The sequence below is a fragment of the Dipteris shenzhenensis genome, chromosome 32 (assembly GCF_047967505.1).
Source record: "Dipteris shenzhenensis isolate YYH24624 ecotype China chromosome 32, Dip_SZ_1.0, whole genome shotgun sequence".
Taxonomy (NCBI): domain Eukaryota; kingdom Viridiplantae; phylum Streptophyta; class Polypodiopsida; order Gleicheniales; family Dipteridaceae; genus Dipteris; species Dipteris shenzhenensis.
Genome location: NC_141627.1, coordinates 19,479,010 through 19,495,346, shown reverse-complemented (window position 1 = coordinate 19,495,346; position 16,337 = coordinate 19,479,010). Strand labels below are relative to the sequence as shown.

The following is a 16,337-nucleotide window of genomic DNA, read 5'->3' as shown; positions in this document are numbered from 1 at the left end:
AAGAAGACTGAGGAGAACGCGGGGGCTGAAGCTGCGGGTCGGGAGGCAAGGGGTGCCATTGGGGGACGGGCTGGGACTGGAGGAGGGGAGGCTGGGGAGAGGGAGAGAGGGGGACCTGAGGCTGTGGAGGGCGGGCTACCGTCGAGGAAGATGCTCTCCCAAGTCCCTGGGGCGGCTGCCTATCGAGTTTCTGGGGTGCAGCTACAGGCGGGGTAACCTCTGCCTCCTTGCCTTTATCAGAAATCTTCTTGTTCTTTCCCTTTTTTCTTCTAACCTCAGTCCAGCCGCCAGCTAGCTCTGGTCCGGGCTCCGGCTGCCTCTGCTCCTCCTGGCGTGGCTGTCCGGAGGGGGGAGGAGGGGGCGGAGCGGGGGGAGGCGGGGAGGGCCGAGAAGAGCTGGCGAAACATGGGCAGGCAGCCGCCAGGTGTCCAAAGCCATGACACCTCAGACACTGTCCTGGCTATCCGGTGACTACCATGCTCTGGGTGATGATGCCGGCACCTGTCACGATCTCGATCACTGCCGGGAGAGTCGCAGGATCCGCCACAGCCACACAGACTCGGGGGGCTCCTGCCGTAGTCACCGCATCGGCGAAGGTATCGTGCATAACCCAGCCGAAGTGGGAACCAAGGTCCCTAACAATCGGCTGCAGCTCAGCAGCAAGACCAGGAAAAACCAGCGTCACTGGATGGTGAGGTATACGAAATCGGGTATCAAAATCTGCTGCGCTGAATCCACGGTACCACGAGACTATCATGATAATCTTCCCATCCACTGACGTGGGGGAGCCAGCAATCAGGTTGCTCGCAGCTTTCGCACTGGAGAGTTTGAGCCAGAAGATGCCCCTTCCCATAAGGGCCACCTCCACAATATGGCCGTTCTCTAACATGAGAGTGGACTGGAGCCAGTCCCTGATGGCTGATCTGGAGGGGGAATGTCCAATGACTCTGCCGTAGACTGATGTAAGAGCAAAGTCATTGGCCACCTCCTGAACCCAAGATGACTGCTGCTTAGTCAGGATGACACGGTAGGCATCTGGAGAGGGAGGGACCGTCTGGGCCTCCGGTTCCGGGCAAGGAGCCGCCATACCGCCAAGACAAACTGCGAGGCTTCCGATCGATGAGGAAGAGGCTGTCACCCAAAAACGGGGGGGTAGAAGCGGGAGGGTGGAGCCTGGGTGTGGCGGGAACGGAGGTGGCGCACGAGGTGGCGGACGGGGGGTGGGGAGGAATGGAGAGGCGGAGGGGGCGGGGTGAGGCAAGTGAACGGGGGGGAAGGGGGGGGGCTGGGGTGAGGGCGGGCGAAAAAAAAAAAAAAAAAAAAAACGGCGGCGGGGGTGAGCGGAGTGGAGTGGAGCGAGGGGGTGGCGGGCTGGGATGAGGCGGTAGCGGGGCGGGGGTAGCGGGACGGCGGCGGCGGGGTGAGCGGAGTGGAGTGGAGCAAGGGGTTGGCGGGCTGGGGTGAGGCGGTAGCGGGGCGGGGGTAGCGGGACGGGGTGAGGCGGTAGGGTGGTAGGGCGGTAGCGGGACGGGGGGTAGCGGTAGGGCGTAGCGGGGCGAGGGGGAGCGGCTGGGGCGGGGGGGTTGCGGGGCGGGGGTGAGCGGAGGGGGTAGCGGAGCGGGGAAGCGGGGCGGGGTAGCGGGGCGGGATAGCGGGGGTGAGCGAAGGGGGTAGCGGGGCGGGATAGCGGGGGTGAGCGAAGGGGGTAGCGGGGCGGGATAGCGGGGCGGGGGTGAGAGGAGGGGGTAGCGGGGGGCGGGGGTGAGCGGAAGGGGTAGCGGCGGAGGGGGAGGTAGAGGTACGGGGGGAGGGAGGGGAGCTCGCAGGAGCAGCGGGGAACTTGCCACACTCAAGTCTAATGCTATGCTGAGTTAGTCTTGTCGGTCTCAATTTTGATTTTACCATATCATCTGCTTGTCTTTTGTTGGTTGAGAAATGGCAACCCTTCATGAAATTCCTTCCCAGTGTAGCAAGTCCTAACCCAATCTCAGAACTCCAATTAGTAGTAAATTATTTTAGTAGGCCTGCCATTCTTTATTACTTTTGGTTCATTCCCACTCCTTTGGGGATAAACCTGTGACTAGAATATCCCTTCGAGCATTCAATTGCACAAGACCTTCACATTGTAGTCCCAAGTTCAACACTTCCAGATCGAATGGGAGAGTAAAATACCTGGCATGCTTTACATACAAACCAAAAGAAGATAGCTCATCAAAGAAGATTGGTCATAGAAACAATAGCGCTTTCTACTAATGATCTGAGTCTCATCATGTTATATAAGAAATAAGGAAGTGGGAATAGAAGTGAACCGACTCTCCATTTTGAGATGGGACCTTAAAACCCCAATGAATGGATGACTTCTACATTGTCAATAGCAGAGGGACCATCAACTTGAGATCACACATTCAAGCCTGAAAACTGTCCACCCTAGGTTCTGCACACGTTCTCACACATGCACGTACATGCATGTACGTGCCCTTGCTATGGAAATTTCTTATCCAATTGCTTTTTCATCTTATTATAGTAGTAGACATACAAACAACCGATGGAGAAAGACCATAAATTCGTTCCAATATCTCAACAGATTAGAGTTCAGTATATGCTAAGGTAGAGTTCTGCCATGTCTGTTTACAGTCTCCATGAGCAAGGGTGGAGCATAAAGGGGCGTTCCATTGTGTTCCTCAATGTCTTCACAAAAAGAGAGGATAATTGTATCAATGGTCATCTCCACGACTGAAAAAAATAAGGTTGCAACAATGTGTCCAATCGCCCAACAAAACTGCCCAAAAGAACATTGATAAGCTGTCTGATCCTTTGGGTAACAAAATATAAAAATAAAGAACTTCTTGCCAGGCTAAAAGAAAATGAGTACACTTAAAAGAAATGAAGCATCGAATCATTATTTGAATCTCTCAGAGCCATAATTTGAAAGAGCAAAGATCGTGAATGCACTTCAGTGTGCCTACAATGTGGCTAACTATGTAGCCAGACTAATTGTCATTGGAAGACTTTCATCTCCTCTCTCTCTCTCCCCTTGCCATTCCAATCTCAGCCCCCCTTTCCATTCCACTTCTTGGCCATTCCACTAGACTCACAGACCCTGGCCATTCCACCTGATTTTACTATACCCCCCCCCCCACCCTCCCCCTCTCCCCCATTTCCGGCCCCTCCTCACATTCAGTTCCCCTTACTAAACTGCCAGTCCACATCCACTACACTCACAACCCCTAGCCATTCCTATATATATATATATATATATATCAGCCAAGGCGTGCACGCCCCCCTTTCCATTCCACTTCTTGGCCATTCCGCTAGACTCAACAGACCCTGGCCATTCCACCTGATTTTACTATACCCCCCGCCCCTCTCCCGCATTTCCGGCCCCTCCTCGCATTCAGTTCCCCTTACTAAACTGCCAGTCCACATCCACTACACTCACAACCCCTAGCCATTCATATATATATATATATATATATATATATATATATATATCAGCCAAGGCGCGCATGCACGCGCGCACACACACACACACACACATGTATGTACACAGCCCCCTTGCCATTCCACTCCTTATCCATTCCTTTACACTCACAGCCCCTGGCCATTCCACCTGATTTCACTTACCCCACCTCCCCCCCCCCCCCCCCTTCCCTCCCTTTATCTCCCCTTGCTAAACTGCCATATTGCTGCGCTATCAAAGTTTACAGGGATGGAGGGTGTGAAGAATTTGTGCCCTTATCCCCACTGTAAATTCAGCAAGAAACCGCAGAACAAACAGCCAAGCAATATGGAGAAAGGAGAAAAAGAAGAGAAGAGAAGCAGAAATCTGCAGAAAAAAAAGCAAAGCCATACGAAGAAAGGATAAAAGGAGAAAAGGAGACAAGCCAAAATAAGCAGCTCAAACAACAGCTGAAAGGAGAGAATCTATGTCGAGAACCACTGCAATCGCAGACAGATAGTACAGCTGTACAGAAGCCCACAGCCGCAACAGCCTCAGTTTCATCCCTACCCTGATTGTTATCATCATTAGCATCATCATCATCATCGACATAAGATTTGGCATCAGCATCCATTTTGGAGTCAACATAACCTGCCCCGACATGTCTTGCTAGTTCGACCCCCACAGTACTTCCCTATGCGTCCTCACAATACTCCTCCTTATCACCCCTACCCCATAACCAGGAACCCTTACCCTCCACAATTGGGTTCCCCTCAGACATTTCTTATGTCCCCCCATCACACTCAGTCATCTGCCTCCCCACCACTGTACCACTATCCCCAATCACTCAGCCTCCCTCATACCCTATCCTTATCAGTCCCTTCATCTAAAACATTGTTGGCTATATTAAGGAGATTTGCTACTCAAAGCAAATGTTATGTTTGAAGGAGGGTCCATCATGCCGCAAGCAAAAGGGATAACATTTTCTGCGAGTTGCAAATCTCGAGTGGATTACACAAATCTCTAAGGGAGAGTGTAAAGCTAGGAGATGTTACAGATTTAAAGCATCGTCATCACAGAAGGGAGCCATAGGGTAGTGAAGTGTTCCAGTCACTCGTCATCATTCTCTAATGCAATAGAAAAGATACAACTATGGAAGAGAATCCAGTAGCATCAAAACATCCTAATCAGCTGTAAACAGTCACCCCTTGCCTAATGATTGGAATCAAACTGGTTCCAATCACACCCTGCCGAGTATAATTCCTCATAGGTTCACAAAATTGAATAGAACCAAATTGGTACCAGTTTGGGGTTGTACAAGTGTGATTGCTCCATGATCAAATTTCATCACTAAGTGGATGGTATTCACCAATCCACCATTTGAGCATCGAAGGGGACTGGCAAGAAGAAAAACATGGAGGATTAAATAAAAGGGTATATCAAGAAAGTTAAGGGAGTTCCCAATGGAAAATTGAAGGATCATAAAATCAACCCAATGAACCTAATGGCAAGATCAACAAATGCATCAAGCGATTTCAAATAATCCTCAAGACATAATATAAAAATAATGTGTAATACTAATCAATCAATAAATGAGATGTTTAGTAGCACGTGTGTTTTAACAATACATGACCAAATCCTTTAATACTTAATAAAACCATGCGAAACATTTTTTAATAATATAAGATGTCAAATATTTATAAATAAACCTTTGCAAATCATAAGATCTAAGAAAATATGCATCCCTATAATATTGAAATACCATCTTTTACATTGTCATGTTTTGTGTGCAACTTGTTCATGAAATGAATGGGAAGCACTAACCTACCACCATCCAACACAACATTTTGTTAGAACGGTTTATGCTATGATGGATGGGAAGGTTTTGGATGCACTCACCCAATCATTATCCTTGTCACAATTTAGTGAAACAATTTTGTAGTTTTAGATGACTTGTATTGTGATCATCTTTACCTTATTTTTCCATATGTTATGGTAAGTGTGCGCACACACACACACACACACACAAAATAATTTTGATTAGTAAATTACACACACACATGTATACTTCCCCAACTATGAATTATTCTTTTATGTACTGCCCGTGAAAGCTCCCCTTTACACTCTCTTTTTAACCAACTCACACACCAAGCACACTAATCCTCCCATACCTTCTCTAATCCCTTCTCAACCCATGCACTTATTCGCTCCTTACTCCACTTGTGACTTAAACTTCACTTGTGACTTATAATTTTTAAAATTATCTAAGAATCCATATGGTTGTCTATATTCCTAAGTAAAGCGATAACAAGCCCGAGAAAGTAGACATTACACTGTCTACCCGAACGTAACTATGATGTTCTAACACCTAGTTTGTTTGGATGGTGGCAGGTAAGTAGGCTCATCGCCTACGTGCACAAGAGATGATCAGGATCATTTCACACATAGCCTCAGCCAAGAAGTACTATAGCTCCATAAAGAGATTGCGGCCATAGTGGCAGCCCTAAGCTGTGGGCCAGCAGTGAAGGAACAGATGGCCAGCATGCAATCATCAATCCCGGAGACCTCCAGATGGGTGGACATCGCAAAATGGGAGCCTACGAAGGCCACCATTTCGTCCACCATTCTAGAGCAGCCAACAAAGAGCCAGTAAGGCTGTCAACATCAACAGTCCGGGAGACCCTCATGCTTCCACCATGGCCATTGACGATGCAACCAACTTCATGGCTTCTATACTCGGTTTCTCGAAGCATGGGATTGAGGGAATAGGACAGTAAGCCACTCGGGAGCAGCCTCTTATCATCCATTTAGGAACACTCACGCTCGCCTTGTGACACTATGTCGGGATCACCCAAAGATCCATTTGGATGAGGACCTCACATAAAACAGTGAGACCTAGCTCACAAGGAGGGGAAGTGGGCAGTGGTTTGAGATGGGCGGCTTTTGAGAGGCCCCCGACGGGCATCTGGCAATCCCCCTATGTAGGAGGATGGGGTCTATATGAGATTTAGAGCACCAAAACCCTAACCTGCACTATTTGGAACTGTAATGGTACCTCATAGTCAGATCTGAAGTCATACAAAGGATAAGAAATAGATTTTTATGCAGAGACCCATCAGAGGTAGCATACTGAGATGAGACTAGGGAGATAGGTGGAGTGCATGGATTGGGAGGAGTGTCAATACTATATAGATCTCTCACCCGAGATGATCTCTGTTGAGAGGAGTGACACACTCTAGATTTCTATGGATTAGGATCCAACACTCCTTTCGATAGGACCCTTTCATTGCACTATATAACTTCTCCCTGAGACCTCACACTTTGCTAGAGATCTACGTGAGAAGGTTGAGACTTCACCATCTCTAGCACTGCATCCAGACATCATGGTTTTTCGAGCCACAGGGAAGTCCTCCTTGTTGGTGACTTCGATGCAAGGATATGTATGAAGCAAGTATCACTTCAGGATTTTTGTGATGAGTCTATTTCTTAGAGGAAGTGCAGCCAGGATGCAGCAAATAGATGCAGCCATACCAGTGGAGTGGATGGATATAAACCATTTGCCTATTTCTGAGTCCACTTGGTTGGGGGCTTTTTCGAGGATAGGTATCCCTTGGTAGGTTATAGCCTTGTGGGATGCACATGAGGATACCCTTGTCTTTCAGGTTCATGTAGGAGGAAGACTCCACAGATCTTCAAAGGACATTCTTTTGGAGGCTCCTTTTCAGCTTGTCAGGATTGCAGGATACATGGAGATGGGTAGAGACTCACAATGGTATCTTGATCTAGACCCCGTTCTCCTGGCTATTGGATCTTGGAGCTTTGGTTGTATGGAGGTTCCCCTATTAGATCCTTGCAGTGGGATCTAGGGGAATGGGAGTGGATAGTTGTAGGGCACCGAGAGAAGAGCATCCCCTTCTTTCGTTACACGGTCAAAAATGCCAAGAGATTCCAGCTCAGTTGTAGGGGCTGGAGGCCCTCTAGAACTCCTCATTGGGATACTTTTCAGATTTCTGCGGAGATGTAGAAAACTTTTGGAAATCCCTCAGGAATAGGAAAATCACGTTATTCATTTGGCTTACTATTCATGGAGGGATTGCAGTGAACTTGTGGAGATCCACGTTTGGGGCTGACCCTACATGTCCTCGATGCCACTCAGCAGTTGAGTTAGTGCAGCACTGCCTTTGGGAGTGCACTCAGGCGAGGACGGTTTGGAAGGGTGTTGCTAGGGTACTTTGCACTTTTCATAGAGCACCTTTCTTCATGACTTGGGGATCAGTTGCTTGGTTGTTAACAACTCACTGGTCCACAGGCTTTCTTTGAGGCACATGACACGGACACAGCTTTCTTTGTTCGATGACATCTTGTGGAGTCATGCTCCCTCCGAGATGTTCCGTTATTCAGAGCTCCCCACGCTTCTGTAGACACATCTTGGGAGAATCTACAAGGCCTATACTATTCGAGATCATAAGATCTTATACCAACAAGCCAAAAGATCTTGGGAGGACGGTTGTTCTCAAGGGTATGATGGGCCGGCCCCGGTCAAAGAGGTAAACCTAGCCCCGGAAGGGCGGACCCACATCCTGTATTTGTCGCCGATGACCTCACCCCCAACAAGGAGAATGCCTTAATAGCTCTCCTACAGGAGTACAAGGACTGCATGGCCTGGAAGTACACTGACATGAAAGGGGTGCCTGCTGCAGTAGTGCAGCACACCATCCCCATGATGGATGACGCCAAGCTGGTACGGCAACGCCCCTACCCTATGAATCCTAAATACGCACTCATAGTGAGGGAAGAAATCCAAAAACTCCTAGATGCAAGATTCATCTATGAGATCGAGCATACGGACTGGGTATCACCCATTGTGATAGTCCTAAAGAAAAATGAAAAAATTAGAGTATGCGTGGATTTGAAAAAAGTTAATGCAGCCACAAGACGTGACCACTACCCCTTGCCATTCATGGAACATGTTCTAGAATGGGTAGCCAGAAAGGAAGCATATAGCTTCCTAGACGGATTTTCACGTTACAACCGAGTGTCGATTGCCCCCCAAGATCAACATAAGACCGCCTTCGCAACCGAATAGGGTGTATATGCAGCCAGGGTGATGATATTCGGGTTAACCAATGCCCCTACCACCTTCCAACGTATGATGATTATTCAAGGAATATCCGAGGGACTTTGTGGAAGTCTTCTTGAACAACATCTGAAATCGAAATGGGATGACCACCTGAAGTATCTCACGCTCGTCCTTGAGAAGTGCTGCTTATACCGCATATCCCTCAACCCCCTTAAGTGCCAGTTTTGGGTCAAACATGGTGTCCTCCTCGGCCACATAGTGTCCCGGAATTGAATCTCTACGGACCACAATAAAATCAAACTCATCTTGGAGTTACCAGCCCCCACCAATGCCAAGGGAGTCCAACGATTTACTGGCCACATGGGCTATTACTGGAGATTCATCTTGTTCTATGCGAACATAGCCCAACCATTATACAAACTTCTAGTATCCTTTGAGTGGACCGACGAATGCTAGACATCCTTTGAAACCCTCAAACTAGCTCTAGCCACCGCACCAGTGTTGAGGTCACCCGACTGGAATTTAATATTCCATGTCCATATCGATGCCTTTAACTTTGCCATCGAATGTGTGTTAGCCCAACCCGGAGAGCATAACTTAGATTACCTGGTATACTTTGCGAGCTGCCAACTAAATGAGGCCGAAGTTAACTACACTACCACCGAGAGGGAAGGTCTCGCGATGGTCTATGCAGTAAAGAAGTTCAGGCACTACTTGTTAGCTAACAAGTTTGTCTTCTTCGTGGACCATCAAGCATTGCTATACTTGGTCAACAAACCCTACATGATGGGACACATCACTAGGTGGATGCTGATCCTGCTAAAATTCAACTTCACACTTGCTGTACGTAAAGGCAAAACCCACGTCTTGACCGACCACCTATTGAGGATCCTGAATGGTGAGGCTCCAATGGGAGTGGAAGATGATCTCCCCGACGCTTCTCTCTTCTTCCTTGACATCATTTCCGAATGGGCCGCCAAAATCGGCCACTACTTGGCCAACGAACTACCTCTAGGCCAGGCCCTTAAAAAGGATAGAGCCCACAAACTCATTAAGGACGTAGCACCATATCAGCTGATAGCAGGCCAACTATACCGCATGGGCAAGGATGGCATACTACGAAGATGCGTGTGCGAACATGAATACATCGATGTGCTTGAAGAGGCCCACTCAGGAATTGCAGAAGGTCATTTTGCCGTTGATGTTTTAGCACGTAAAGTGCTACAAGCTGGTCTCTGGTGACCGACACTCTTCGGAGACATGGCCAAATTCATCAAACGATGCGACCCCTACCACGTATCCAAATCCCACAAAAGGCAGACATGATGCCCCTGACCGGAATCCTGGTCAACCAACCCTTCGAAAAATGGGGCATCCATTTCATTGGTCCCATAAGCCCATCAGCTAAGGGGACCGGGGCCCGATACATCATCCTGGCCACCGACTACCTCACCAAGTGGGTAGAAGGTAGAGCCACGGTGAAGGTTGATGCGAGATCCACCACCGAATTCTTATATGAACAAGTCATTATGCAATTCAGATGTCTGTTGGAGTTAGTCAGTGACCGAGAAACTCACTTCCTCAACGAAACGATAGCAATCCTAATGAGTGAGTTTATGATCATTCATAGGAAGTCAACGCCATACTATCCTAGAGCAAATGGCTTGGCTGAGAGCTCCAACAAAACATGATGTAAGATCATCACATGTACGGTAGAAGCCAGTCGTATCGACTGGGAGCATAAGCTCATAGCAGCGTTATGGACCTACAGGACCTCCTACAAAGTGGCAACACATTGTACCCCCTTAAGGGGAGCCTTCGGGGTGGAGGCAGTAATGCCAATGGAGTATGTAGTGCCTAGACTCCGTCTTGCCGTGAAAGAAAGACTCACAAAAAATGCGCTAGCCGAAAGGCTAGTTGACCTCAAAAAGTTGGAAGAGACAAGGTTGCATGTAGCCTACTCTCTCCAAGTAGAGAAGGCCCGACATAAAAAGTGGTTCGACCGCAACCTTAAGAAGGACCTAGCAGAAGCAGATTTGGCGCTCCTATACAGCGTCCACAATACCAAATGTAAGCTTAAGTATCAAGGTATGGATCCTTACCGCCACGTAGTTGAGATCACTCCCCTTAGGTCGTGCCAAATAGCCACCCTCGATGGGACAGAAATGCATGGCTACACCACCCTTCAAGCCATGCATAGAGAACTCAAGGCCAAGGTGGCCAGGATGAAGCGCCAGGCCATCGAGAAAGCTAGAATTCATAATGCTAAGCTCCAATAGTGTAGGCAAATGACACTGCTTAAAGCAACGATTGAAGAAGAGCAACTAATAGAGGAGCTAACGGTAGAACCAGCCAAGTTTCTTGTTCAACTGCAAGTTCCGTGCAGGCGCATCAAAGCACTCGTGGACCCAAGAGCGAGCCACAACTTCCTCTTCCGAGAGGTATGGAAAAAGCTACAGGTACCCCTAACCCTCACCGTCGCTTACTCCTAGAAACTTTGGGTTATATAAATCTAAGTCTAATGGTTGTTCGCCAAGCAATGGATATACGATTTTATGTTCTCCCTACAGAAGCAACCGAAGAACAGATTATACTAGGAAGAACCTGGTGCTACACCGTCAACTGTCAAATCAACTAGCGCGCCTGAACTACTTCGCTCACCAATGGTGGCCAAACGACGGTAGTTCCGCTGTGTGGACCAAGCCCCTCCTCTTCAGTTCTGACCTCGCTGATCCACGATAATGAAGCTACAAAGCAAGGTAGACCGGAAGCCCCAACCCCCACTAGCACCCCACTTAAGGTCCCCACTCAAAAGGAGAAGAAAGCTCGTCGTAGTGGTAAACCAATGCCATTGTCCACTCGACCGACGCCACCATCCTCCACCCAAGAAATCCGAGAGCTGCAACTACAAGAGGCTATCCTCTGTGCCTAACGTCACTTCGATCGGAACCAACTCCCAAAGAATGGTAAAGCAACAACAACATCTCTGATCGCCCCAAGAAAGCCTACCCCGAACCCATCCATTACAAGAAGAAAGGCGCACCGCTCGCCCACACCCCCACCTCATCCACCACCACATACTGTCAACAGCTCGATCAACACCACCCATTTGGGCGGCCAAGGCAAGAAAGTCGCCTAGGTCCCAAGAACCTGCCGACGAACCAAACGAAGTAGACCAGCTTCAAGGTACCGAATACGCACTAGTGCCACGGGTGGTCCGACTCAACACAAGTATCGCCACAACTAGTCGAGGAACTCCGTAGGAACCGAATTCCCCCCAACGAAGAGTTACACAAGAACCTCCCTCTAGGGACGAACACTTGAAGGTAATGATGAACATACCTCCTCTAATTGTACCGTCCTACTCACGAAAGCAAGAGTCCACCCCACAGGCAGACTCACGAAATTCGCTTCTCCCAAGAAGACGGACCACGCAGCAACAACGACCAGATGTTCTGTGGCAACCCTATGCCAGTCAATCCCTTGATAGGGAAGCTTTGTCTTAATGTACAGAGTTATGTGGATCAAGAAGACTTCTTCATTTCTCCCACTGAAACATCATGATGTAGTCTTGGGTATGCCTTGGTTTCATCGCAAGGCAGTGAAGTTAGTCTTCCTAAAAGACTGCTAGAGTTTGTGCATAGGGGCAAAGTACATTGTGTGGTCGCTAGGAATAGAGGGGAAACTATTCCCATTGTATCAAATAGTTCTGTTGGAAAATAAATAAAGTTTGCAGTCTCAACTACCATGGTTTTTGTAAAAGAGAGAGATGTGGAAATGCATGCTGAAATAAGTGAGGCAGATCAAAATAAATTTCAGTTTCTTGAAATTTTTAAAGATTGTTTTTCTGACACCAATGAAAGATGACTGCCTATGCATCACCCAAGAGATGAGGAAAAATATTTTGGAAGAATGCCATGCATCTCCCTATGCTAGGCATAGAGGAATTACAGCAACAACTCTAGCACTAGAGAGGTATTTCTTTTGGCCAGGGATGCGGAAATATATACTTTAGTTTGTTACTGAATGCCTTACGTGTCAAAAAGTGAAGTATGATAGATGAAGGCACCTGGCCTACTTATGCCTCTTCCCATGCCTCAGGCACTGTGGGAAAGTATTGCAATGGACTTCATTTTTTATTTGCCAAGATCAAAGTCAAGGAATGATGGGATTTGGACATCATTGATAGATTCAGCAAACAAGCTCATTTTCGTAAAACCATAAAGGCAGATCATATGGCTAAGCTTTTCATGGAACTGTTGGGGTAAAGGCTCTATGGCCACCCAAGTACAGTTAGTACACTTAGTACTTTATTTGTTAAGTACACTAAGTACATTGTACTTAGTGTTGTAACCTTATCCTTTCATATATAAGTTTCACTGTGTGCTAGGGGAGGTACACACATACCTTTTATCCCCACACTTCTTGTTTCTTATCCTGCTTGTGTGTGTGGGTGTGCTCCCTACTCTCCCCTTCCACAACTGGTATCAGAGCCTTGCATCCAATCCTTACCAGCCCACTCAAAGTGGTGGAGGAGGAGGACCAGCTTGGGCTGTCCTGTGACCTCTTCCTCCTCGTCGACAGCTGCTCCTGCTCTCCTCGCCTACCAGCCTCATCGATGAGCCATCGCTAGGCACAGTGCCACGCCGTCAGACAGTGCCTTCAGCTGCTAGCGCTACGCTAGCAGCCCTTTGAGGCCATTCGTCACCAGGGCCAAGGCCACCGGCGACGCCATCGCCAAGGCCATTGGCCAGCCAGGGCTAAGGCCACCAACGGCGCGGCGCCAGCCAGCGACCAGAGGCCACCAGCGACGCGGCGCCAGCCAACGGCCAGCGGCCACCAGCAACGCCAACGTCGCCACCAGCGCCATAGTATTGTAGGTCCTCGCCATCGCCACAGGTGCAGGTCCTCGCCACAGGTGCAGGTCCTCGCCATCGACATCGCCGGAGAGCTCGAAGATGTGCACGATCGTATAGCAGCCCACTTCACCCGTTTTTTTGGGTTCCGTCTGTTGTCAGTGAGGTAGATCTGCAGATCTATGCCTCCTATGTGAGAGAAATTCTCATTTCTGAATTGTGGAATCAAGGGGCTTTTGTAGCCACAGCCAAGCATTGGCTTCTACATGCACTTACTTGCGTATATCCTCCTGATTGGAGTTGATTTGTGCAAGGATTTGATGCATTTTATGACTTACGGGACAGTGGCAGATGTGTATGAATTGGGGCTTTTGACATTTTTATGCATATCAGTGTTGGGGGAAACACCTAGATGCTTTATGTGATCAATGGAGCTTTGGGAAAGCTGTGTATGCACTAAAATCTTCAAATATGGCTTCTAGTCAAGGGGCTTTTGCCTCATTCAAGTTCTAAACTGTGTAACACAGTTATAGAGGCAAGAGAAAGTCTAATTCTGACAGTTTTGGACAGTTATACAGTCAATTTCTGTTGCTGTACTAGAAAGTACAGTCGGGTACTGTCCGGAGTCAATTTTTTGGACCGTAAACAGTCACTTTACTGAAGTACAGCAGGGACATACATTGTGTCAAATCAAGGTACTGCTGTACTGTACTACAGAGCCTCAATTGATGCATTAAGTATTATTTTTCTGGATCTGCAGCCGGCAGGAAACAGACAGTATTTACTGTTAAGTGGGAGAAAATTGCAGGAATTAACTTTTGAGCACAACTACAAGTGCATCTGTGCACTTAGTTTGCAGGGAGTCAGGCACCCAAGTGTGGGTTATATTTCTTGCTGATTGTAATGGCTTCATCCTCGGAATCTTCTCTTCTCAATATTAAAAAGTTGCAGGGTGCTTCTAACTACCCAATGTGGAAAAAGATGGTCCTGAATGTGCTAATTCTCAGGCAGTTTCATGCTCCTATTATACACAAAGGTGTGAAGCCCACTGGCACATCTGATGATGCTTGGGCACTAGCTGATCTGTCAGCAAAGTCCATAATTGAATTGTCACTCCATGAGAGTGTTGTTTGGAATGTGGATGGTGAAAAAACAGCCTGGGGTGTGTGGAAAAAGCTACAGGACACATATGAGCAGCAGAGTGTAGCCACAAAGATATATTGGCTGCGCAAGTTCTTCAATCTGAAGATGAAGGAAGGGACCTCCATGGATGCACATCTCAATGAGTTTAATTCAATTGTCACTCAACTTGCAAATCAAAAATATGTGGTGGATGAGGAAACCAAAGGTATGGCACTCTTGATTTCTCTTCCTGAAAGTTGGGATACATTCACCACAGCTGTAACAAATGCAAACACTTTCATAAGTTTTTCAGATATCACACGGCTGATTTTGCAAGAAGAGCAGAAGCTGAAAGCTCAAGATGCAGTAAAGCCTAACAATGCCTTAAATGCAAGGGGGAGAAGTCAGCAAAGAGGCAAATCTCAGGAAAGGGGAAAAGGGAGGAGCAAGTCCCGCTCCAACAAAGATGTTGAGTGCTACTACTGTGGCAAAAAGGGACATACTAAAAAGCAGTGCTTTAAACTGAAAAATGATAAGAGAGACAAAGCCAAAAACACTGATGCGTCAGATGCAAAAGCAATTGTACCAGTAAGCAATGGCAAGAGCAATGTGAAGATTGAAGAGCTTCATTCTACACACGGTTATGACAGTGAGGGAGAGGTTCTATTTCTCTCTACTTTGGATGCTCATTCTCTCCATGCAGGAGATCTTGCAGACATGCACTCTTGGATCATTGACTCAGGTGCCTCATTCCATGTTACACCTTACAAAGAATTGTTTGTAAGATATGCAGCAGGCAGTAATGGAGTCGTTTTTCTAGGGGATAATCATGCATGCAGTATTGTTGGTATTGGAGATGTCAGGCTTGTATTTGTTGATGGTACTCAGCTTATGCTTCACAATGTTAGGCATGTACCCGAAGTCAAGAAAAATCTGATTTCTACTGGCATGTTGGATGATGAAGGTTTTGTGACCAGCTTTGGTCATGGTTTCTGGAAGGTCACCCTGGTTGTTGCCAGAGGCTCTAAGGTTGACACAATGTATACTCTTCATGCTAAAGTATGTAATCATTCTGATATTCATGCCTCCGAGCTGCCGAATATTTCTATGTGGCATAGCCGGATGGGACATATGAGCATAAGTGGAATGGAGCAATTGGCTCGCCTTGGCTACTTACCGTCTCTTAAATTTTCTGATTTAAAGTTTTGTGAGCACTGCATATATGGTAGACAGTTACAGTGTCCTCATAAAAGGAGATTAGGACATAAAGATGCTCAACTTGAGCTTGTGCATACAGATGTGTGTGAGATGCCTAGTCCTTCACTTGGAGGTGCACGGTACTTTGTCACATTTATAGATGATTCCACAAGGAAGGTGTGGTTGTATCCTCTTCGATTGAAGAGTGATGTCTTTCCAGTGTTCCAGAAATGGCTTGCTATGGTTGAGAACCAAACAGGCAGAACACTGAAGGCTTTGCGGTCAGATAACGGTGGGGAGTATATGTCTAATGCATTCAATGCATTTTGTGATGCTAGAGGTATTAAAAGAGAACTCACTGCTCCTTACAGTCCCGCACAAAATGGCACTGCAGAGCGTATGAATAGAACCATACAGGAAAAGTCTCGCTCTATGATGTCACATGCTGCTTTACCTCATGGATTTTGGGCTGAAGCTGTAAAAACAGCAGTACACCTCATCAATAGGTCACCAAATAAAAGACTAGATGGCAGAGTGCCAGAGGAGCTTTGGACAGGAAAACCTCCTTCCTATAAGCACTTGAGGGTCTTTGGCTGCACTGCTACGTGCATATACGCAGAGAAAATCGCAGCAAGCTTGATCC

The 16,337-nt window shown here is 47.4% G+C and overlaps 1 protein-coding gene across 1 annotated transcript in view; it reads right to left on the bottom strand.

The window, feature by feature from the left end:
• Nucleotides 1-2,188: 2,188 nt before the first annotated feature.
• Nucleotides 2,189-16,337, bottom strand: part of LOC147880419 (Plasma-membrane choline transporter family protein) — a 56,766-nt gene continuing 42,617 nt past the window's right edge. The window contains exon 10 of the mRNA XM_087370969.1: nt 2,189-2,779. Coding sequence (XP_087227095.1) covers nt 2,603-2,779 — 177 coding nt within the window. The 3' untranslated portion in view covers nt 2,189-2,602. The remainder of the gene's footprint in view (nt 2,780-16,337) is intronic.